The 26696-nt window shown below is 34.7% G+C and overlaps 1 protein-coding gene across 2 annotated transcripts in view; it reads right to left on the bottom strand.

Moving 5' to 3' along the window:
- The window catches only part of P4HA1 (prolyl 4-hydroxylase subunit alpha 1), an 86227-nt gene that overhangs the window by 23989 nt on the left and 35542 nt on the right, over positions 1 to 26696 (bottom strand). For both annotated transcript variants that reach the window (XM_036829762.1, XM_036829761.1), the window contains exons 6-9: positions 17478 to 17717; positions 14915 to 15111; positions 12450 to 12626; positions 9278 to 9348 (exon numbers count right to left, since the gene is read on the bottom strand). In XM_036829762.1, coding sequence (XP_036685657.1) covers positions 9278 to 9348; positions 12450 to 12626; positions 14915 to 15111; positions 17478 to 17717 — 685 coding nt within the window. The remainder of the gene's footprint in view (positions 1 to 9277; positions 9349 to 12449; positions 12627 to 14914; positions 15112 to 17477; positions 17718 to 26696) is intronic.

Below are 26696 nucleotides of genomic sequence, written 5' to 3'. Positions count from 1 at the left end.
ACCACTATATCCATAGTGCCTGGCACATAGTAGATGCTCAATAAATATTTGCTGAATGAATGAATCCTGAAGACGTCTTAGAACTAATCTAAGATTTATTTTACTTTACCATAAGTATTTGTCTGATGATCTCATGCAAATTTATAGGGATTGGCCAAGTAGAATTCCTCTGTGTCACAGAAATAGGAAGAATCCAAGAATTTTATTTTTATAAAGGATGTAGCTGATAAATATACTAAGAACTTATTTCTTCCAATTCTGACCAAGTTCCTGGTAGAACTAATCTCGTATGTCAATGTACCTTTTTTGCCTAGCAACAATTTCATAGATTTTTGAATTTTATAAGCAACCAACTACTGACTTGATTTTTATAGATAACTGCAACACAAGATTGGCAAGTGTTCTAATGAAGTTTCAAACTAAATACATCTTGATAAAATAACTGTTCCTATTTCATCCTGGAACCTATCACCCAAGAGAACCTGTCTTCTGACATCTTCAACTCTCTTTCCTGCTACCACCAATTCTTAAGCATCTATTCTTACATTTTTCTCTTGTACTTTGGTAGAAGCATTGTACTTCAGCCTTTCAGAGGCTGGAGCGTCTATCCATACTTTTGAATCTACCTTTTCCATAGGCCTTACTCCAGCAGTTATTGGCTCCCTTTCTATCTTTAATCTTTTCCTTGCTTACTAACTCTTCAGACTGAAGTCCCCTGTTATCAAGAACACATTTACTTTTGCCATTTTAGCAAATTATCATTCCAGTCTTTTACTTTTATAGTTTTAAAATTATGGAAGCAAGAAATGCTTGTTATATTCAACAAATGGTTCTGGGACACTGGATAACCATATGCAAAACAAAGAAGATGGACCCCTACCTCACACCATAATAAAAAAATTAACTCAGAAGGGATTAAAGACCTAAATATATAAGCTAACATTACAAAACTTTTAGAAAAAAAATTGGCGTATGGTTTACCTATGACCTCAAAAGTACAAGCAGCAACAACAAAAATAAACAGGACATCATCAAAATAAACGGTTGTGCCTCAAAAGACATGAATTTCAGAACAGCATTATTCATAATAGCCAAAAAAGTAGAAATAACCCAAATATCTATCAACAGATAAGATAGATAAAAGGTGGCATATCCATACAAAAGAATGTTGTTCAGCCATACCTTGAAAACATGCCAAGTGAGAAGCCAGACACTAAAAGTCCATGTAGTATATAAAAAATATCCAGAAGAGGCAAATCCATAAAGACAGAAAGCAGATTAGTGGTTGCCCAGGGCTGGGGCAGGGAGAGGACTAAGGATTGAGGGGTTATGGCTAAGGAGTATAATGAAAATGTTCTAAAATTAATTGTGGTGATGGATGCACAAGTCTCTGAATATACTAAAAACCACTGACTTGTACACTTCAAATGGGTGAATCAATAAAGCTATTTTTTAAAGAAATACTTATTATAAAAATTTCAAACACGGTGGTGCAGTGGTTAAGAATCCACCTTCCAATGCTGGGGACACGGGTTCAATCCCTGGTCAGAGAACTAAGACTCCACATGCCGCAGGGCAACTAAGCCCGCGCACTGCAACTACTGAGCCTGTGCGCCACAACTACAGAGAAGCCCGCGTGCCGCAAATACAGAACCCACGCTCTCTGGAGCCAACACACCACAACTGGAGAGCCTGCGTGCAACAACTATTGAGCCTGCATGCTCTGGTGCCCATGCACCACAACTAGAGAGAAGCCCACACACCACAACGAAGAGCCCCCGCGCTGCAACGAAAGATTCCACGTGCCACAACTAAGACCCAACGCAGCCAAAAATAAAATTAAATAAATAAATAAACAAAATTTAAAATTTTTCAAACAGTATAAAAGTGTATGAAGTTCCTTTCCTAGTCCCACTCCCCACAGGTAAACACTATTAACAAATAGATATGTATCCTCTCAACAGTTCTCCCCCGTGTATAAACAAACATACAGAGAGAATTAAAAAAAAAAGAATCCACCCTTCAATCTTCCACCATAATATACACATACACTTTTTCCCCCTGAAAATACTTCTGACATCTTTCCTAGTCAATACACATAGCACTGCCTCATTTTTTAAAAATTATTGTGGTTAAAAAATACACAACATAAAATTAACCACTTTAACCATTTTTTTAAAAATATGGTAAAATACACATAAAATTAACCACTTTAAAATTAACCATTTTTAAGTGTACAATTCAGTGGTGTTAAGTACACTCACAAAGTCATGCAACCATCACCACTATCTATTTCCAAAACTTTTTCTTCATCCCAAACTGAAACTCTGTACCCATTAAACAGTAATTTGCCATTTCCCTCTCCTCCCAGCCCCTGGTAACCTCTTATACACTTTTTGTCTGTATGAATTTGCCTATTCTAGGTACCCCCTGTAAGTAGAATCATACCATATTTGTCCTTTTGTACCTGGCTTATTTCACTTAGTATAATGTCTTCAAAGTTCATCCATGTTATATAGCATGTATCAGAATTTCATTCCTTTTTAAGGCTGAATATAGTCCATAATTTGTTTATACCACATTTTGTTTAACCATTCATCCATTAATGGATACGTGGGTTGCCTCCACCTGTTGACTACTGTGAATAACGCTGTTATGAACATGGGTGTACAAGTAATCTGTTTGAGTCCCTTCTTTCAATTTTGGGGGGTATATACCTAGAAGTGGAATTTCTGCATCATATCATAATCCTATGTTTGACTTTGTGAGGAACTGCCAGCCTGTTTTCCACAGCAACTGTAACACTTTACATTTCCATTCCTCATTGTTTTTTAAATTACTGCTTTTCTTTTTAAAATAAAATACCTTTAATTTCAAAATGACCATGAAGGTCAGTCAATAAAGCACTGGTTAAATAAGGTTGTTTCTAATTTTTCTCTAGTACAAACAATATTGTAACAGAAATTTCTGTATATCTTTGCGTACTTATGGGAATATCTCTGTAGGACAAATTCCTAGATATGGAACTGCTAGATGACGTTTACATTTTGATAAATGATGTCAAATTGCCCTCCAAAAAAGTTTCAGTGATTTATACTTCTATCAACTGTTTATGAGAGTGCCCATTTCATAAAATCCTTGCCAGTATCAATCTTTTCAATCTTTGCCAATCTTAGAGGCAAAAATATTTTAATTTTTTTACTTTTTTTTTTTTTTTTTAGAAGTTTTTTTTGTTTGTTTTTTTTTTGTTTAAACTTTTGGGTTTATTTATTTATTTATTTATTTATTTATTTATTTATTTATTTATGGCTGTGTTGGGTCTTCGTTTCTGTGCGAGGGCTTTCTCTAGTTGCGGCAAGTGGGGGCCACTCTTCATCGCGGTGCGCAGGCCTCTCACTATCGCGGCCTCTCTTGTTGCGGAGCACAGGCTCCAGACGCGCAGGCTCAGTAGTTGTGGCTCATGGGCCTAGTTGCTCCGTGGCATGTGGGATCTTCCCAGACCAGGGCTCAAACCCGTGTCCCCCTCATTGGCAGGCAGATTCTCAACCACTGCGCCACCAGGGAAGCCCTAATTTTTTTACTTTTTAAAAAAAGTTTTAATCTGCACTTCTTGTTATATCACAAATGATCTCAATAGAAGGTTTGAGGTTTAGCAGTTAAGCCTCAGATAAGAGAAAGTCATTGATAACTGCAGCTTAAAAATAAACTTATCTTAATTGTGGTTCTGCCATAGTCATTAGAGAGGAAAATGAGTTCTACATAGGAAGTTATTTCACTTAATTTGACTTTTACATGAAAACCTCTCTAAAATATACTAAGATTTTCCTAAGCTGGAGAACTCCATATGTTTAAAACATTTTATTCATCTAGATCCCACCCTTAAAGCATTACTGCTAATCCGTCTTCAGCAACATTACTGTAGACCTATCGGGTAGTTGAAGAAATTAGCTCTGAGTTGTTTTAAAAATTTAAAAATTCAGTGGAGACAATGATACTATAATATGTTAACTGTCAATTCTTTAGGATCTGGAAGTCTTACTCCTACATTAAATTAAGTAATCAGAAATCAACATTCTTTCTTCTAGTACCCAGTGCTTTAACTGAGTTAGAATGTAAAGTTATAGTATTTACTGTAACAGGAAAAAAATCATTTGAATAACATTCTTTATCTTTTGTACAATTATAATTGAAAATGTCAACTAAGTTTTACAGTGTTTTTTCCACAAAACATAATTTAGTGCCAGGAGAAAAACAGAATTCTTTCTCCAGATAATTTTATATGTGTCCCTTTTTTCCATTAATAACTAGATAACCCAAAATATATTTATTTTGTTCTTAATGACAGGAAAGTGAGAGCTAAGTTGTACATGCAGAGTAACACTGCAATATTTTTTTTTTCATTTCTAATGAATTTCTACTGTTGAAAAATCTTTATTATTCTTTTAATATATGCTTTTTAAAAATATCACTGGAATGCTTTATTTAAGTAAGGAGAAACATTCTCACACTGCATGACTGTATTTCTAATACTAAGGAAGGCATGCTCAAGTAAATAGACAACACCATTTTGGAGGTTTTGAAGACTGTTATAAAACCTCCAAAGGAAATATGATTAATATAACTTGAATGCCACTATGTGATTTTTTGCAAAGGCAAAAGATAATGCAGGGCCCAAAGTGCCAATTACAGAGGGCAAAACTTTCAATAATTCTTCTCTAAGTGCTTAATAGTTAACAAAGAAAGGCTAATCATCCAGACTGGGAATTTATCCCGTCCCTTTGGTTCTTAGTGGGACCATTATACAACACTATAGATCTATCCATTTCAGTTATCTCAATCTGAGAACCACTGTTCTACCCAAGAGAAGGCAATGCTGTTGTTAAGAGTTATGCCAGGGCTTCCCTGGTGGTGCAGTGGTTGAGAGTCTGCCTGCCAATGCAGGGGACGCGGGTTCGAGCCCTGGTCTGGGAGGATCCCACATGCCGCGGAGCAGCTTGGCCCGTGAGCCACGGTTGCTGAGCCTGCGCGTCTGGAGCCTGTGCTCGGCAACGAGAGGCCGCGATAGTGAGAGGCCCGCGCACCGCGATGAAGAGTGGCCCCCGCTTGCCACAACTAGAGAAAGCCCTCGCACAGAAACGAAGACCCAACACAGCCATACATACATACATACATTAAAAAAAGAATGTAAGCAGACAAGAATAGCATTAAAAAAATAAAAAATAAAAATAAAAAAAAAAAAAGAGTTATGCCAATTTGGACTTCCCTGGTGGCGCAGTGGTTAAGAATCCACCTGCCAACGCAGGGGACACGGGTTTCAGCCCTGGTCTGGGAAGATCCCACATGCCGCTGAGCAACTAAGTCCGTGCACCACAACTAGTGAGCCTGCGCTCTAGAGCCCACAAGCCACAACTACTGAGCCCGCGTGTCACAATTACTGAAGCCCGCACGCCTAGAGCCTGTGCTACACAACAAGAGAAGCCACTGCAATGAGAAGCCTGTGCACCGCAACAAAAAGTAGACCCTGCTTGCCACAACTAGAGAAAAGCCTGTGTGCAGCCACAAAGACCCTACACAGCCAAAAATAAATAAATAAATTTATTTTAAAAAATTATTCATTAAAAAAATTATGCCACTTAAAAAAAATCTGATATCATTCAAAGCTATTTGCGGGGCGGGGGGTGGCAGTGGGATGAATTGGGAGATTGGGATTGACATCTATACACTAATATGTATAAAATAGATAACTAATAAGAACCTGCTGTATAAAAAATAAAATAAAATTTAAAAAAACAAAGCTATTTGCATTGCCCTCTATATTGTAAAAATATTAATATATTTTTACACTGTATTTGCTCCTTATTAACATGGGGAAAATTAAATCTTAAGCATAATAAAATATCATAGTGTAGGAATCTGTACTTGAAAGTAAAAAAAATGAAATCACTTCCAAGAAGTGATTCTGATTCCACCAGAATCAAAGAAGCTTTTTCTATCATACTAAATAGACTGTTTATTTGCATATCTCATTATTTATATTGCTTTAACTGGACTTATGAGCTCAAATAACTAAACTGTCTTCTCAGAGCATACAACTGAACGTTTACCTCTCAAAAACTAAAATTCCATTTCTCTGATTTAGCCAAAATTATTAGCTTCTCCATTAACAAGTTGTAGTAAATTTCTTTTTTTTAATATTGGAAAAGACAGAAAATGATTTGCCAAAAGTTCACAGATAGTCAATAAAGTAAATTAAAACTTTATGTTTTTAAACAGTAATGGATTTCCACACATACTTTGCCCAAAGAAAATTCTATTTGCTAGAACACTGGAACATATTTTTACTTCCACAGATGGTGATGCAATCACTTAAGAAATTTCTCAAAATACAGATATTTGAAATTCCCTTCTGAGCCTTTCAAAATACAGATGTTCCCAGAGTAAAAGGGATCACATTAACTGACATCAGTACACATAAACTCTTTCTGCTATTTTGCATTTGAGATGCCTTCTTCAGAGGCATAAAATACGAAGGAAACAGAAAACACTCATTTATTACACTTGTAAAATCTTCAAATTCAGATTTACAGTGATGGGTAGAAAATGTCTTGACATAGCTATTAAATTTCCAAAATAGTAGAAACTTTTAATTTGTTAAAATATGAAATGTATTAGATATTTTATGGAGCAAATTCCTTCCTTAACAGTTAAGAGCTCTCTCTCAACATAAATATTTTATTTTTAAAAGGGCTGATGAACAATTTTCCTTAAGAGTAAAGATGAAAATCACTGTGCTGTGGAACTCTTTTTTTTTACTACTTTACTATGTTGTTTTGAACACAAACACACACCCACACTGCATACTTTGCCAAGCCTGGGTGAATTTATTGTAGTGTTACTCAGTCTTCTAATGCTTCTAATGCTACTGGCTAAATATCTTCTGCTATTATAAATAATATGAAGTATCATTGGGCCTTTCTCAAAAATCCAATAAAATTGCTTCTCAGAGCTATAAAATTATATTTAAAAAATAAGTTCAAAATATTTAGAGGTATTTAGTTCCTAACAGAGAAAAAATGTTTGTAGACCACCTTTCTGAGAGTAATTTATTTTGAATTGTTGGTAAAAGCCCAATGACTCTGTGGGCTGAATATTTTGTCAAAAGGTCTACTGTATATATAGAAAATTTCCAAAAATGACTTCTAGAACACTAAGTTCATAAAATTTTGTTTTAAAACGATTCCTAAAAACAGCAAAATCTGGAGAATTTAGATACTTATTAGCTTTATGACAGTAAAAATGCCTAACACCATGTAATCTGATAAAATATATAATGGATTTAGTTATTTTTTTAAAAATAGATAACGGCTTCATTTTTTTAGACATGAATAAGGTTCTGTAAATGGAAAATTAGCTTACTCAAAGCGAGGGTTACTTACTATGCACAGAAGCATTATAAACCATGGCTCAATATGTCTATCCAAATTAGTTACTGCAAATCCTTACCTTGTATTAGTGTTACTAAAATCAAAATCACATTATAGGAATGTGATTAGGGGCAAGGGGACAGGTAGTGGTATAGGGCAAACAGTTAGGAGATCAGAGGATGTGTGTGGGGATGCTGAAGGTTAATATGTGAAGGACATAAAGCTTTGCCTAAAAAGAGTAATTAAGGAAATGAAATCAATGCATTCTGTCTAGCCTTTATAGTACTTTTGCTATGACTTATAGCAACAATGTTAACTTTTTTTGTTTGAGTGCCTAAGATAGTTGTTAAAATCTATGTACTCCTTTGCACAATTTTTAGTTGACAAATGAAATTTTTCATCGTAAGAGTTTCAGAGGATTTAATTCTGTCATTCTGAAAACAGTGGTAATTTCTGAAAAATGATTACTTGTTTTATGTATCCAGTGGACTCTAAATACCATAATGATTTTATGCCCACCATCATCCACTTTATAAAGAATACAGTAATGAAGCATTTTTTAAAAACTTGGAAATTTTACATTATTCTTTTCTTTTTTTCCTTGAACTTGCATTTTCATTCCATTCTTATCTTAAAACAGTGGTTCTCAACAGGGGTAGAGAGGTGGAGTTCCCAGGCATGGTGGTGGGAATTTTGCCTACCAGGGGACATTTGGCCATGTCTGAAGACATTTTTGATTGTCACAACTGGGATGATGGGTGCTTCTGGCATCCAGTGGGCACTAGAGATGCTGCTAAACATCCTATGAGGCTCAGGTCAGTCAACAAACAACAATCATCTGATCCAAAATGTCAATAGTGTTGAGGTTGAGAAGGCCTGTCCTAGAGTGATATATTTCTATGACCAAAAGTCTTTTATTCATCACATTATACTTCTCTACAAGAAAAATATTTATGTAAACTGATAAAAATATAAATTTCCTATAACATAAAGGCCTAAGTGTTAAAAAAAAAAAAAGTGTCTCCTAGAATGGTTTATTACAATTATAATTAGTATACATTAATCTAAAGAACATGATTAAACAATCATCATTAAATATAAAAAGTGAAAATATATTAAAATATTCCTAATGAGATGGATAAAGCTCATTTTGTTATTTTCAGTTAGGTATTATATCTGTGAATAAATATTGCTACAATGAGACGGAATTCAGCTCAATGATACTTCTATTTTCATTTTTATGAGAGCTGAGAAACCTTTATGTAAATAAGTAGATGGAAAAGGAGTTCTGTTGAAATAATGTCACTTATTTTGTGAGCTCCTATATGTTATATACACTTATAAGTTATATAGTGACCTTTTACTAAAAATTATTTCAGTGATCTATCAGCCAATAACTTAAGGAGATTCTCTTAAATATTGTTAAAAGCAAAGAATTTGAAACCAACTGACTTGCAGAGGATTTGTTAGGTAATCCTTCAAGGCATTCATTTTCTCACTACCTACAGCCACTGAGTAACCCAGAGATTTTTCAACCCCTGCTTTACTACAAAGACCAAATTAGGCCTTGTTCAATGAAGACTCTTTGGGAACTTCCCTTACTTTAATATGAGAACACAACTTCACTTATCAGATAGGGTTTGGGATATCTCAGCAGGCATTTTAAAATCTAGTAATTCCTATTAACTGCCCCATAACCACATCCATCATGAAAAGTCAGGCACGGGTGTCATCCAATACCTATGCCTAATAGCCTAGGTCTTAGAAATCATATGATGGGTTTTATGAAAATTAGATTCGCAAGAAAGAAAACAGTCCAAATATGACTAAAATTCTTCCCATTACTCCCTTACCTCTTAGATACTCTGTACTGTGCTGTGGTCAATTTTCCAGTCTCAGGGTCATGTACTGTAGCTCGGCTCAGCTACAAAAAAAGAGAAAGGACAAGGACTTACTCACGTAGCAGGCAATTTGGGGCTTTTGTTTTGTTTTGTTTTGCCAAGCCACAGGTGATTGGAAGGGTTCAGATTGGTCTGGATGGTAGGTAATGGTTTCGAATCAGCAAAAACATTTAGAAAGGTGGCAATAAGAAAAGCCACTTCCAAATCAAGAGAAAATGGGTTGACAGATTTTTGTTGTAGATTGTCCTTTCACTTTTTTTTTAAAAAATCATTTGAAGCTCTATGTAAATTTTTTATAGCACTGGGTTTCACAGGTGCTTTCTCAGATCTAGAAGTTTAATGTTCTTTAAATTATTTGACAAAAGAATAACTAGTGGTCTCTTTAGTCTCTTTAAATTCATTTTTTAAAACTCTCACCAAGCTATAACTGTTGTTAAATCTCTCTGGTGAAGTAAAAGGCAACTAAACTCAGAAGCAATAGCATTTGGAAGACTGAGATCTGAAGCATAACTCTGTTCTTTCCATTGCCAGCTTTTAAGTCAGCAAGTTTTTTAAAATAAAAACTCCAACAGGAGAAATAGATTACTCCAAAATGACAATGTTATTTTATAAGATGCATGAACAGATGCCAATACAATCATCATGAAGAATGATGTGAATTCACCACAGCATTTATGAATATGAGAGAACTACATAAACAAAGACTACTCCCAGATTAATCCAGGCTGCTGCTTTCTTTCCCCCATCTTTGGCAAGAAAAAGAAAACAAGTATAAAAGCCATTTCCTGGATGTTTGATTCCTAACCTGAAGAGCGATGCAAAGCATATTAACTCCCTAAAAATAACAGACCAATTAAATATTAAAAACAGAACTTCTAGTTAAAGGGAAAGACCTGTGAAACACAAAGCAGTTTATCCATGCATAAAAATAGGTGGTGACTTGACTGGAGACTGAAAATGACCTACTTCCCTTAAATGAATAATTCCTGTAGGATGTACAAAACACTCATTAGAGGGCAGAATATGCAGCATACACATCTCTTACCTTTTGCTAATTCTGTAATGTACCGTCTCCAAGTCTCCTGTTATTGGGTTTGAAATGGTGGCTCGCCTCAGCTGTGAAGCCAACCATCAAAATAGTTGCATTATAAAACAAAAAAAAAAAAATGAATCACATTTATCCAATCAGTCAGAATTCTGGGATTTTTTTTTTTACAAAGGAGGCTAAAAAGAGAAAATAATTCCATAGACTTCCAGTCACCTGTGTTTAGCCTTGAAAGCCTGTTGATTTTTAAATTTTTTATATTTTTAAAAGTTCTTTAAAATTTTTTGTTTTTGTTTCGCATGAATGGAGGGTACACAAACAAAAGAGACTGGAAATTAAATTTCTTTCAACGGTTAGAGGACGTGAAGTGAGGAAAAGAAATTTCTAAAATTTGAAGTCTAATTTATAGTTATAAGAATGGCTATTTGCAGTTAATAATCCATTCCAAACTTTTTGTTTTAATTTTCTCGGTGATGGAAATGTTTGCAAAGATAATGTTCAAAATTTGTTTCAAGGTCACTTTTTCTTCCTTCAAGATGTAAATAAACAGTGAAATAATCTTGGATGAGCACAAAGACAGATGAAAAGAACTCATAAAAGTTAAAAAACAGAAAGAGAAGACAGCCAAGATAATGATTTTAAACTTTTTTCTAAAAATGAAGGATGATTCAGATGTTAACAAGAGTATAAAATTTTTATTGCCATTGAATTTCTTGATCAAATAATCCAACTGAGGCATCCACTTTGAAGATTGAGGCCTCCAAACCCAGAAATATAAGACTTGATCTCCAAGCTGAAATGAATTCCTAATAAATATTCTACCAAGGTAATTTTGGTTTACTGACCACAAATAGTGAAGTACAATCCAAAAGAGAATGACAGAATATGACGTGATTATAAGTGGCATTCTGCTTAAGAGATTTATAAGAACTCCCTTGGACAACATCCATACATATTAGACTGGCCTTTTCCATTTAAAATGTAATCTTTAGTAAAAAACAAAAAGTACCCATTTGGAAAAGTAGTAAAACTTAACAACAACAACAACAACAACAACAAAAATTCTGACTTCAAGTTTATTCTACAGTACAGATATCCAGACAACTCAACTTTTATGATATAACACGGAACAGCAAACTGTGGTCCATGGGCCAAATTCATCCAGCCACCTGCTTTTAAAAATAAACTTTCATTGGAATATAGCCACATTCATTTATGTATTTTCTATGGCTGCTTTTGCACTGCAACAGCAGAGGTGAGTAGTTATATAACAGGCTATACAGCCTGCAAAACCTAAAAAAATATTCACTACCTGGACCTTTACAGAAAAATTTGCCAATTCCTGTGTAATAATCGAGCAAAAATATTCCTAGTGTTTATTTAACAATCTCTTTATGAAAATGATGGCGGTTTGTATTTTACTATCAATAAGACCAAACAGATTTTAAGAACAAGCTGATGGGAAAAAAGGCAAGAGCATAAAGGGCAATCTTTCTCACACTCTCACAAAAGAAGAATTTCTATGCTAAACACTAAGTTTATAGGATTGTGTTTACAATAAATTGTTTTTCTTATTAAGATAAATGACGTGGGTTGAAGTCAGAAAACTATGATGTCATTATTTCAGATTAGCAAGATGTTTGTACCTAGTTATATCCTTCTAGTAATAATGTACCTAAACAGGAATAAAAATACTTCAAGTATTATTTCAGATAAAACTATAGAAGATATAAAAAGTTGGTCTTTGATTAGTCTCTGAGATTAAAGGACCCCAAAGTACATAGAAAACTTTTTCAGGAAGATGCTGAAACACAAATTTGTCAAGTGTGAATAAAAATCTCATCTATGATTTTCATAAATAAGGGCTTAAAACCCAGTTGCAAGGTATGTTATTTGTGTTGATAACAGAGAACAACTGGTACAGAGCTTAGTTAATTCCATTAGTTTGCAACAACAATATCTAAAACTATCTATGGGCTTATTGCCACGTCAATTATCATTTTTATAATCTTGCAAAGGAAAAAACTGAAACACCGGTAAAGTAAATTGAGGAGAGAAAAAAAGAAAAAAATTATTTACCCTTGGTTTTGCTAGATCTTTAACAATTTCAATTTCTGCATCAGAAATAATATCATGGAAGCGAATAATACGAGGCTTGTCCCACTCATCCTCCTGTTTGGCTGGAGCCAGAATAAATTTAGGATTCCGGTTTCCATCATGGTAGCGGCAAAAGAGTTTTTTCTGTCTCCGAGGAGTCTAAACATAAAGTTAAAAAAATTATAAATATATTAGAGTAATAGTATTTTTAATGCTTGTTCCTATGAAGATAAGAAACAATAATCATGCTACTGTATACACAGAATATCTGAGGAAGAACACACAAAAGAAACAGTACCCTGCAAATATTCTGCATCAAATGGGACCTTCAGGATTTTAAAAGTTTTATTAATGATTATTTTCTGGAAGAGATGATAGGCCTTAAATTTTTAAAAGGTGAGGTTTCTCTTTAACCCCTTCTCTCATCAAAATAAAGTTCAGGCATTGTAAATATGAAAGAAATAATAAAATATTTATAGAAATATGAAATGAATGACCAGCACTGCTCCAAACTTCACAAAGTAACTGGGAAGCACTCAGAAAGTTTCTAAAAGAAAAAAAAAAGAAAACAAAACAAAACCTAACCAGGTTTTCCCAAATACCTCCCAATTTTAAAAAAATTTAAGGGATTTTTTTTTTTAAAGTAAAGAAGAAAATGGGTGGCTCTGAAAAAGAGAAAATAAGTTATTAAACAAAGAAGCCAGGTGCTTTTACTAGCAGGTATTAAAGACAGAGTGGTCAACAAAACAAATAAATGTTCCTTTCAATCATCTATGTATTATATTAACTAAGTAAGTTATTCCATTGCTGATTCTTCTCTTGATTAAACAAGTATTTCATATTATGAGGTAGGAATAATATTAGTTTTGGTTTTAATTATTAACTATACAAAAACAAATAATGATTCATGTTTATTCTTGTACTTTATTTACCTAGAATCAAATCCAAGGTTTTATATCAAATAAGTTTTTTATATGATGATGAGATGAATTTAACTATTCTGAGAAAAAGGATGCTCTTTTGATCTGGGGCAGAGTTGACATGTGTGTGTTACATCAACAAACTGGCAAATTAACAGACTTCTGTTTTTATATCTGTAGTTCTATTTTGCTCTCTTCTTTAAGAGATTCTAAGGGCAATAAAAAATATCTGCTTACTATTGGAAATCTGAACACTGACTAGATATTTGATGATACTATGGAACTACTATGAATACTGTGATACTGGAAATACCATGATAATGGTATTGTGGTTATTTTTTAAGAGTCCTTATCTTTAAAAGATACACACTAAAATATTTAGATGTGAAATTTTAAAAAAATGTTTCATGAGTCTAATTTGTATTTACTTATTAGCTCCCAAAGCGAAAGTAAACATGTTCTTCTGGGAATCCACAAACTTATCAAAAATGTCAACATAAATATGATCTACTTATTTGCTGTTAGAGGTTAGGCTGTCAACAGTGAGTCATCAAATACCAGGAAGTCATCAACATAAAAACATAAAACCCAGCTTCAGTTTAACAGTAGTAGAGAAAAAGATACACACTATTCAAATGTTTTCACTTAAAAGTACTCACTTCAAAAATTCACTAGCTCCTTCTACGTATGCCTGCTTTCAACTGAACACTAGTACCACATGATATTCCTTAAATAAGGATTCCATGATCAATTAATGTTGAGAAACAAAGTATATCCTATTCATAATGCACATTATCATAAAAAGGATCTGAAAAGTCCTAAGGCTGAACAAAAACTATGTTCCCCACGCTTGAACTTTATTATTTTTGGCCTATTACCTACTAAGTATCCTGAAGCACTGGTAATCTGAGTACAAATACATAAATATAGATATACAATAAACAAAGCAATATTTATAGACACATTTTAGTATTTTAAAGAATAAATGTTAAAGCCAAAATCTGTTTAAAGTCTTTGTGCAGTTTTAATATTTCTTAAATAGATGAAAACATTTCACTAGGCAATCTTGTCTAGGTTGACTAGGAGCAGAACCAAAAGAGATCACTGTATAGATAAATCCATTGTTTCACAGGGTGGGTTAGAATGGTATATTATTTCTATTTAAGATTGCTGAAATCTTTTTTGCATTAAGATATAAGAAAAAACTTTATCACTTCCCTTAAATTATCTGATTCTTCACCTTAAAAAGCCTGTTTTAATCTATGAAAAGGGTAATAATTACCATAAATGCATTGTAATGGTATATGATTCACAAGTTTTGTTTTAAAGCTATTTTGCTAAGAGTTGGAGCATATTAAGTGTGACACCTCAATAAAGTGATGTGGCATACTGTAATACTTTATCAATAATTCTGGTTTTTATCACAAAAGTTTAAAAATAAAAGCATTCTGAAATCTCTCTAGAACTATGTACAAACACGCACACACATGCACTTCCACACACACACAATTGGCTTTTCCACTTTACCATTTTGATACCCTCCCCACGGCACAGCATTTCGTACTTCTGTCTCTCTGGCAGGTAATCCGCAGCAACCCCTTTTTTCTTCGGTGTGGTTTTCTGATCAGATTGATCATCTGAAGCAGACTTATTGGCATCTTTTTCTTTAGCCATTATATACTCAAAATATTTTAAGTTACCATTAGCTCTCTGATGTTCAGGATCTATTAGAAAAGAAAGAAAGCATGTCCATGAGTAAGCTTACAGTTGTTCAAGCATCAGAATACAACAATATACAAGTGGAGGAATATATAAATTTACCTTCCAAACCAGGATGCTTTTGAGAGTGAAAGGAGGCACTAATGAAAATTATTATACCAAAACAATAGGTGTAAACCTGTACTGCCCCAAGCACATCAAGACATATAGTCACCCTATACAAAAAGAGTTCTGGAGATGGAAATCAGCCGTTTATTTCAAAGTAGCAATTACCGCTTCTACTTTGAGAATGTTCCATGTGAGAAGTTACTAATCAGCTTTGATGTCAAATGAATTTTCAAGTATTACTTATTACACTTATTTGAGGCAATGGAAAAGATTTTTCTGAGATTGAAATGTAATGACCATGGGGAAGACAAGGTATACATTTCAAAAGCAACCTTTACCACAGACACACTATAAACACAGAACACAGTCTACTTCTGAGGGCTGAGTGGACTTCCATCCCAAAATTCTAAGTGAGATGGAAAAGAGAAACTAAAAATATGATTTTCAAATCAGCCAGAATCCACTAACTGCCTTGGAATTGCTAGTCATAATTGTTAGCTATCTTTTAGTAGGGGAAAGGAGGACTACTCCACCCATCCAGGAGAAAAAAAATCCAAACAACCACGCACACACAAATGAAAAAGACAGAACAGAACACAGAAACTTCACTTGTGACATTAATTGAAGTGTTTAAAAAATCTAGCCTTAGATTTGTAAAATACTTCTTGTCTTTGAGAAACTGCTCATAATATATGTTGTGATACACACAATATGAGTCTACTTTTGTAAAAGAAAGGGAAAAGGGGGGAGGGGGTATACTATGAGGAAACAAAAAAAATTGGTGGGTATCTCCGAGTGATTGGCTCTGAGTGATGACTCTTCTGTATCTGTTTCTACTTTAAAATTTTTTCTACAATGAATGAAGTATTTTTTAAGTCAGGAGGAAAAATATCACTAAAAAATACTGGGAAAAAAAAGGGTAATTGAATAAATATCTCAATTTATTAATTCACTCAACTAAGAAATAACCTAATTATCAAAAGCTTATTTTCAGATGACCAATGTTTTTGAACTGTTCGACTCTCCTAACATACACATATTTACCTATTCATAAAAAGAATTTTTTTAAGTTTTAGAGCTTCATTATACACCAAAGACCACATGAATTTTTTTAGCATACAACTCCACCACAGATTCTGAGTTAGTAGGTCTGGCATGGAGATCAAGGAATTTTCATTTCTAATAAGTATCCAAGTAATTCTGATGCATGTGGCCCCTGGCTCATACTTACAGAAACACTACATCTCTGTTCAAAATACTAGTGGTAAAATCTTCATAAGATATCATATTTTCCTAACATTTGAATATGACAATCAAATATATTTCCAGTCTATTTACTTCTATGAAAGAATTTCAACCAGAGGATATAAAATGGAAAATCTCATGCATGTGCCCTCAGGACCACAAAACTTAAGGACTGAGAGACTGATTTCCCATAAATGCCTGATTTTCAGAAAACTGATAATATTGGAATTTTCTTAAATTATAGGGAATTGGTCAGGGGTTGCCTCATATCAATCTTAGGAAATGTTGCTTATGGTTTCCAGGGGCATGAACAAGAAATCACCCAGGTTGAGTTAGTCTTAAAAGTAAGCTGAATTGAGCTTTGTTTGTATGACTGGACTGCTTTTGTCTGCTTAGGGAATGTTCAACGCTAGTCCCCATTTGTTTTTGATTTGAACAGACTCTAACTGAACTCTCCCCTCTTTACATTCCCTGCCCATAAACATAGCCTACCCCAATCCCTCAATGGTCTCACCTGTAGCTTCCTACATTTTGCAGGTCCTGAATGCAATTCCTCTGCTATTACTGACTGAACTCATCTTTTTGACAATTTTGAGTGTGCCTCATTTTACCTTTTTATTTAAGGTTGAAATTTCAAATCACTATTTCTGAATATGAAATGCAATAAACCAAAAACTTCCTTCAAAGGACACCAGTCTATATTTAATATGGCAACAGGGTAAACAAATATTTTTGACTGAGTTAGCTAGGTTAGATCCAATTTTGAAATTCCTGAAGAGTACAGAGCAGAGAAACACAGCTACTGTTGTAGTACTGTTAGGTGAGAAAGACCAGTTGCCATTTATTTAGAGGATAAACAGAAAGATAAAGTACATCTGACAGATGAGCTCCTGACTTATGACAAATAAAAAGTAACAAAGCTATATGACAAATATATACAGTCACACATAATTATAATTAGTATATCTATATATCCACCAATACATCTTTAACCTTGAATTAGGCCAAATTAACATACCTAGTTCAAGAAGCTTCTTTGTGAGCAAAAGTGCCTTATCCATGTCTCCCTGCTGGTACACCGCATAGCTCAAATAATCTAGAACAGAGACTTCATCAATGGTAGAAACCTCGCCTTCATCCAGCTGCCTTAGTGCTTGTTCCATCCACAGTTCTGTATGGTAATAATCTGCTTCTGTGTAGGCCACTTTGCCCAACTCAAAACAGTCCTCAACTGTTAGCAACGATTTGTGTTTTACTCCTATGGAAACAAAATACAGAGAACTTTAGGAATCTTAATACTATTATATATTTATTTAGGACTACACAGCTTTCAAAGTACTCTCTCGCTCTCATTTGAACCTCACAACAACCTTCTGAGGTAGGAAAAGCAGGAATTATCCTAAGTTTACAAAGGAACAATCTACAAGGTAATGAAACATGGCAAGGATCACACAGCTAATAGGTAACGTGGGACCTATAGAACCCGAGACTTCAATTATCAGCCATCATACCAAAATGAAGCATCAATTAAGTTGAAGCATGCAATTTTCCAACACAGCGGGAATCACCATATGAGATATATCTAACTCTTAACCAACAATCTGGGCAAGGGATAAATGGACAGGAAGAGAGACAAACCTTTCAATTGATTCTTTCCCCTCTTCCCTTCCCCTACAGTAATCCTTTTCAAAAGCACTAATGGTATGTAATTTACATACCATAAAGTTCACCCAGTTAAAGAATCCAATAGTTTTTAGTATATTCACAGAGTTGTACAACCATCACCATAATCTAATTTTAGATCATTTTCATCACCCCAAAAAGAAACTCTGTAACCATAAGCAGTCACTACCCATCATCTCCCCTTTCCTGCCCTATCCCTAGACACCACTAATCTACTTTCTGTATCTGTAGATTTGCCTATTCTGGCTATCTCACATAAATGGAATCACACAACATATGGTCTTCCATGATTGGACTCCTTCACTCAGCATAATGTTTTCAAGGTTCTTTTTATTGCCAAATACTAGTCCACTGGGATAGACTACATTTTGCTTATCAGTTGATGGACATTTGAGTTGTTTCCACTTTTTTGGCTTTTATTAATAATGCGGCTGTGAACATTCATGTACAAGTTTTTCTGTGGACACATTTTTTCATTACTCTTGAGTATATGTAGCACTGGAATTGCTGGGTCTTACGGCAACTCTATGCTTAACATTTTCAGAAACCGCCAAACTTTTTTCTAAAGTGGCTGCACCTTTTTACAATCCTACCAGCAATGTATGAAGGTTCTAATTTCTCTACATCCTCACCAATACTTGTTATTCTCCACCTTTATTATAGCCATTGTGGGTATGATGTAGTATTTCATTGTGGTTTTTAAATTTTATTTCCCTAAATGATGTTGAGCATCTTTTCACATGCTTATTGGCCATTTGTATATCATCTTTGGAAAAATGTCTATTCAAATCCTTTTGCCCATTTAAAAATTTGGTTACTTGTCTTTTTATTATCGACTAATTATTTGTTTCAAATATTGTACAATTACCATTACTTTCATAAGAATAAGGAAAAATAGAGAAAGAACTATAGAAAGAAATAAATGTAAAAAATATACTCTGAATGATAGCAACCATATAACACTGCATTTTTATAAACAGTAAATCAGGTGAGTTAAGAGGAGACTTTAAAAGCCTGAGTATTTTATGTTGTTTTTTGTGTATACCATGTTAAGTAAGCAACAGAGAGAAAATTACATCTGGACCACATATTCTGGGGTGGCCCAGAGGGAATTGCTTCTGATATAAAACACAGTTGATCCCTGAACAAGGGTTTGAACTGCACAAGTCCACTTATATGTGGATTTTTTTCAATAAATACACATATGTACTGTAAATGTATTTTCTCTTCCTTATGATTTTATTAATAACATTTTCTTTTCTCTAGCTTACTTAATTGTAAAAATACAGTATATAATACATGTAACATACAAAATATGTGTTAATCAACTGTTTAAATTATCAGTAAGGCTTCCGGTCAGCAGTAGTCTACTGGTAGTTAAGTTTTGGGAGAGTCAAAATAAGACACGCAGATTTTCAACTGCTCAGGGGGTCAGCACCCCTAACCCCAGCATTGTTCAAGGGTCGACTCTACCTAGAAATGCTGAATTAAATGTAACAATTATCCATTTGTACTATGGCCAAGTTCGCAGGAATTAAGCAAATTTCTTGGGGCCAAAACCAAAAAGGAACTTGAAACCTAGAAAGGTAAGCAGAGGATGAAGCTGCATCTCCTCTGGAGGCAGTCACCAGATCAGAATACTAGAAGCTTGATTTTTAACCACCAAGAAAGGGACAGGAGATAAAGCCTCAGGCCCACGCAAAGTGACAAAGCAGACCCTTGAAGAACTACATCTTGAATGGAAGAATGAACTAGAAAAAAAACTCTGTCAGCTGGCAAAGAGAAACAACAAAAGAACTTATTTTTCCTCAGTCTTCACTGCAGGTAGGGGAAAAACAATCCCTTAGAACTCCACAGGCACACTTTCAGGGAGGTTTTCATTTCAAACATATGCTGTCTCCATGGTCTGGGAAACTAAAGCCAAGAATTTAACTTAAAGTAGTCGTAGGTTGGTAATGTAATAGGACAACTGGCAGAAGCAACATTTAAACTCTGCAAAATGCACCCTCACCTCAGGTTTTGCAATATTCCAACACACAATCTGAAGAAATGCATACAATCCAAAATCACAAAGCACATGATGAAACAAGCCACTATGAGCAAAATTAGCAGAAACTATTAAAAACCAGTATTAGACATCCCCCAAGGTCTTCAGATGTTGGTGTTATCAGATTAAGAATACAAAAAAACTATGATTAAAATGTTTAAAGAATTTTTTAAAAATAGAAAATATGAACATGTAAGATACTCTAAAAAACACCAGGCAGATTTGAGTTGGGGGAAGAAATAGAACTTCCAGAAATTAAAAATATTATCAATGAAATAAAGACATCTTGGTCAGGTTAAACAGCAAGTTAGACACAACAAAAAAGAGACTAATAAACCTAGAAGCGAGAACTGAATAAATTACCATGGGATAAACTACCCAGGATGCAGCAGAGAGGAGGAATACACATGAAGTTCTAGTTAAAAGACAAGAAAGAAAAAATAAGAAGACAGGGCTTCCCTGGTGGCGCAGTGGTTCGGAGTCCGCCTGCCAGTGCGGGGGACACGGGTTCGAGCCCTGGTCCAGGAGGATCCCACATGCCGTGGAGCAACTGGGCCCATGTGCCACAACTATTGACCCTGCACTCTAGAGCCTGCGAACCACAACTACTGAAGCCTGCGCGCGTAGAGAAAGCCTGCGCGCAGCAATGAAGACCCAATGCAGCCAAAAATAAATAAATTAATTAAAAAAAAAAAAGAAGAAGACAGAAGACAACAGCATGTGTCAGAAGAAGACAACAGAATGTGGAAAAGGCACAATTTAAAGAAATATTGGTGGACAATTTTCTAGAATTAGAATACATGAAACTTCAGATTCAGGAAGCATAGAGAATAATAAGCCAAACAAAGTACATGCACGGGCTTCTTAAAGATTTGTTTCAAGGAGGAAGAAAACAATTCCAAAAGAAAAGTCTGAGGTACCAAAAAAAAAAAAAAAAAAAAAAGATAACCAAAGAAATTGGTATACATTTAAAGAAAAGTGAGCCATCAGATTGGCAAAAATCTCAAAGTTTGAAATTTTTTTTGTGATGCTGTGGGGAAATAGGCACTCTCATATATTGCTGCTAGAAATACAAAATGACAGAACCATTATGGGGGGAAACTGGGACAATATTAGCAAAATTTCCTATGCATTTCCTCGTTGATTCAGTGGCATCACTTCTAGAAAAAATAGCCCAAAGATCACTTAGCAAAAAAACAAAATAATATATGCACAAGGTTAATGGAAGTATTATTTTTATAAAAGCAAAAGACTGCAAACAAACCAGATGTCCATCAATAGGTGCCCAGTTAAATAAACTATGGTAACTCCACAAAATGGAGTAACATGCAGCTGTAAAAAGAAATGAGGAGGATTTCTATATAGGATATGAAGTACTATCTAGAACATATCAATAAATTAAAATGCCAAAGTACAGGAAGTATTTATACCATGCTGCCTTCTCTGCTGATGTTGAGAGGAAATAGGAATATATATACATTTGCTTATATTTTCAAAAAGAAACAGTGGAAATGAAAAAGCTAATAAAGTGGTAGTTACATATAGGAAGAAGAAAGGAACAGGTTGAGGAGTACAGAAATGAAAGTAAGACTTCTGTCAGTGGACCTTATTAGTATAGTTTGGACTTTGAAAGAATATAAAAAGTTCTGCATAACTAAAACTAATATGAGAGAAATGGTGAAGGTGGTCAAAAGGTACAAACTCCCAGTTATATGATAAATAAGTCCTGGGGATGTAATGTATAGCATGGTGACTATGGTTAATAATACTGTATTGTATATTTAAAAGTTGCTGGAAGAGTAGATCTTAAAAGTCCTCATCACAAGAAAAAATTTTTTTGTAACTACGTGTGATGGTGGATGTTAACATCTTGTGGTGATCATCTCACAATACGTACATATCCGCGTCATGTTGTACACCCAAAACTAATACAATGTTATATGTCAATTATGTCTCAATTTTAAAAAAGTTTATTTGGGCACCGCTTTTAAATAAAACATTAATAACAGCATTTTTCAGTTTTAGTTCTCACATGCTTTAGCTCATTTGATTCTCATGGCAATCCAATGAAAAAGGTATTATGTCAGACCCCAAAATGGATACTGCCCACTATGCTAGTTACAGTTTCATGTTCCTCTATTGGACAATGTGTTATCATGTTTCATTTGTCAACACATTTCTAAATATAACAGAAACCAAAACAATATAAAGTTTTTGAACAACAGAAGAGGACAAAGATAGGATATGAATTAAAAACTGAGCCTGTGACAAATTTGCTTTCAGTGAAAAAGATGTAGAAGAAGAAGGAGGAGGAGGAAAAGGAGGAGGGGAGAAAGAAGAAGAAAATTTTTTCCTACTTTTGATACCAACGTTCAAACAATAAATGTGAGACTCACAGTGGTTTAATGTTAATGTCAAAATATCTTATCTCCTATACCAAGTTTTCTGACCTAAATAAACAGAGATAGCCTGTTCATGGATTAGAAAATTATCTTTTTAAAATGACAGTGCTGCCCAAATTCTCCCCAAGATTCAAAACAACCCTAATAAAAATTCCTACAGGCATTTTTGTAGAAACTGACAAGCTGATCCTAAGATTTATATGGAAATCCAAAGAATTTAGAATAGCCAAAGCAATTTTAACAAAGAACATAGTTGGAGGACTTATTCACAGTGTTTGCAAGTATGTGAAGGAACTGAAACTCTCATACAGTGATGACAGGAGAATAAAATGGTACAACAATTTGGTGGTTTCTTAAAAATTAAATATATACCTACCATGCAACCCAGAGAATTCACTTCTAGTTATTTAACCAAAAGAAACATATGTCTGATAACATCACGAAGGAAACTGGTAGAAAAAGGAATACAATGGTGTTTTCCTTAACTTTTGATTGACTATACTTCAACAAAGCAGTAAATTGGCTAAAACCAGACTTAGCTATAACCTATCCAATGGTGTCAACATGTTTTGTTTTGTTTTGTTTTTAATGCTAGCAGAAAAGGAGTTCATGAGAAATAAATTAAGAGGAAATAAAATCATGGGCACATTTTGCTAGTGATCAGACATTCACTGTCTAGGGCATAGCATGCCCTGGTCTGAGGATATGACCTGTTACATTCTAGTACCAAGCACAGTCCTAGCATGGAGATGTATGCATTGGAGGATCACATGGACCAATACAATTAAATATTCAAATCATACAACTACCTCCATTCACTTTTTTTTTTTTTGCCTCCTGTTAGTCACTTATGGATAGTAACTGATTATCAGTGTACTACTAAAATGAAGATGAAGATCCATATTTTGACAGTTACTAACTCTCTACTCCACACTCTAATCTAGAAAAGGATACCAAGAAACTAACTTATTAATAGTTTAACATGACACAATTTCAGAAACAAAAGAAACATACTGAATTTTGACTCTCCTATTATTTTTCAGTTATGAGAACTGGAATACAGTTCTAAGATGAGCTTACAAAGCAGTAATTAAGAATGTTTTTTCTCAGGGACATGCAAAAGACACAAGAGGAGAGTATGCCATTAATACCCGTAGAGAGCACCAGAAATATTTTTTACATGACCTGATATCCTGGCAACATTATCTGAAAGCACAATGGGGATAGTAGAGTATCTTTAGCTATTCTGCCTTGGTAGTTAAAGTATCTCTGGTTATCTTACCTATTGATCTATTCACAATTATCAAAGGCAAAATGCCTAGGAATTGTATTAAAGAAGAAAATGAAAATGAAAATGAAGTGATGTAGCATTTGAAAGGGAAGGCTGCCTCCAAAATAGAGAACATGAGAAGAAAAAGTAAATGGACAAGAAGACAAAGAAAATGAGATAAGGAAAGTGATGTTGGCAGAAAAAGACTATAAAAAACTTTCATGCAAAGCACAAATAGTTAGAATTTGACGAGAAAAAAGAATAAGCTGCAAATTCCTTTGGTTCAAAGGAAGTGGCATGGATGACTGATGTTAGCACGTCAAACCGAATGTAGTAACCCAAATTTACAGTTAAAACTAACATCAAAAAGAGTCCTTTTAATTTATTATCACAATATAAACTATAATATTATATGACAGTATAGGAAAATTTACTTAGAAATACATTTTTTGTGGCTCATCCATAAACTGGGAGATTTTTAAATTCTTACACTTTATAGGAACACTTAGTGGACAAAAACTTGATTTGTAAGGGACAAATATGTTTAAAATGCATACACTTGGGAAGTTGATGTCTTGCATCAGAGGCACTATGGTACACTCATAGCTGAGTGTGCTCCAGAGATGTGCAGAGAATCTACTGCTTGGTGTAGTTAACCTTATCAGCTAACCAAGACAGTGATGCAAATGACCAAGAAGAACATTCAACTTCCACATGAAGTAAATCAAATTTTAGATGTAAGACATTTTCTATCCAAAAAAAAAAGTGTAGGGGGCACACAGTTTTGAGGGCATTAGCCCGCTGTGGTCCCCCCTTTTGCCTGGCAAAGCAATAAAGCTATTCTTTTCTACTTCACTCCCCCACCAAAAGTGTAATATCTTCAGAAGCTAAAAATCTACTCAACAAATCAGGGTTAGGAACAACCTGAAACTAAAGGAACAGTCTATATGAACTGTAAAGGCATCATTAATGCCAAAATCCATATAACTTATCAGATTTTATATTAAAATATCAAGAAAGCATTTCAAAAGGTAGGCCCCAGGGCTTCCCTGGTGGCGCAGTGGTTGAGAGTCTGCCTGCCAATGCAGGGGACATGGGTTCGATCCCTGCTCTGGGAGGATCCCACATGCCGCAGAGCAACTGGGCCCATGAGCCACAACTAAAAAAAAAAAAAAAAGGTAGGCCCCAAAAGGAGAAAGAAACAGACAAAATTAATCAAGGAGTTACATGGCATCAATATAAATCCACTGAAATAAGCATTTCTCTGATTTTGGGGGGAGGGCAATTAAAAAAAACAAATCATCCTTCCCCCAACCCTCATCCCTATTGCGTCACACCTCAACTGCTATAATTTTAAATCTGACAAAGCCAAGTGTTGGCAAGGATATGAAGAAATGGGAACTCCCACACATTGCTGGTGAGAGTATTAATTGGTACATCTGCTCTGGAGAACAATCTGGCCACATCTAGTAAAGTTTGAGAAGCTTATATCCAAGAGAAACTCTTTTATGTATGGAATAGACACAAGAAGACATAAAGATGTCTGTTGAAACCTTGGTCCTGCAAAAAACTGGAAATAACCCAAGCTACCACTATCACCTCTTACTTAATTTTTACAACAGCCTCCTCCCTCATTTCTTTGTCCCTACCCCCAGATCTGAATCCATTCTGCAGCCAGAATGATATTTCTAAAATGAAAATCATATAACCTCCCTGTTTAAAACTTTTCAATAGCTTCTCATTGCACTCAGAACACTTCAAACTCCTCCACATGACTTACAAAGTTCATCAGGAGATGGCTTCTGCTTACCTATCTAGCCTCATCTCTCACTACTCTCACAAAACCAACTCCCTCCCACTGTTCATGCACTCACCCCTTGAACAAACTACTTGTAAGATATCTGATTTAAATGTTCTCTCCTCTCTGGCCTATATACATGTTCTGTTTGGAATATTTTTCTCATGCCCACTATTTCCCCCCTCCCCCAATTTCCTAGCTAATTCCTTGTCCATTACATCTCGATTTTTAAAAATATCCTGTCTTCCAGGAATTCTTACTTTATGCCTCTCTCTTATCAAGTCCAGAATTGGGTTTTCTCCTATGTGCTCCCACAGTATCCTAAGTTATCTGCATCTAGGCATTCATCATACCATATCATAATATAAGTACCCTAAGGGAAAAAGCAGTGTTATTCATTATCGCATCCCTAGTACTTAACATAATGGTTACTATGTTAAGTAGATATTAAATAAACATTAAATAGTTAATATCTATTAAACAAATTGATGTTTTAAACCAGAAGTGAACTAAAAAACATAAGGCAGGACTTCCCTTGTGGCGCAGTGGATAAGACTCCACGCTCCCAATGCAGGGGGCCCAGGTTCAATCCCTGGTCAGGGAACTAGATCCCACATGCATGCTTCAACTAAGAGTTCACATACCACAACTAAGGAGCTGGCAAGCCACAACTAAGGAGCCTGCGAGCCACAACTAAGGAGCCTGCGAGCTGCAACTAAGGAGCCCACATGCCACAACTAAGGAGCCGCTTACCGCAACTAAGACCCGGTGCAACCAAATTAATTAATTAATTAATTTAAAAAACAAAACAAAACAAAGCTGTGATCTTCAGAAGTGTTATAATGTACCATATTAGTAGAAACAGAAAATAAAATTTGCAAATTTGTACTTTTTTGGAAGTCCAACTTGATGAAATTACATTCCAGCTTAAAGGAAATTTTATTTAATATTATACCATGGTCAGTTTTTCCACTTGATACTTCACTCCAAATTTAGGAAGATGAGCAAGAAAAACATCTTAACAAGTAACTCATCCC

Source organism: Balaenoptera musculus, chromosome 16, assembly GCF_009873245.2.
Source record: "Balaenoptera musculus isolate JJ_BM4_2016_0621 chromosome 16, mBalMus1.pri.v3, whole genome shotgun sequence".
In the NCBI taxonomy this organism is placed as follows: domain Eukaryota; kingdom Metazoa; phylum Chordata; class Mammalia; order Artiodactyla; family Balaenopteridae; genus Balaenoptera; species Balaenoptera musculus.
The sequence above is the reverse complement of the archived record's forward strand: the minus strand, read 5'-3'. Positions and strand labels throughout refer to the sequence as shown.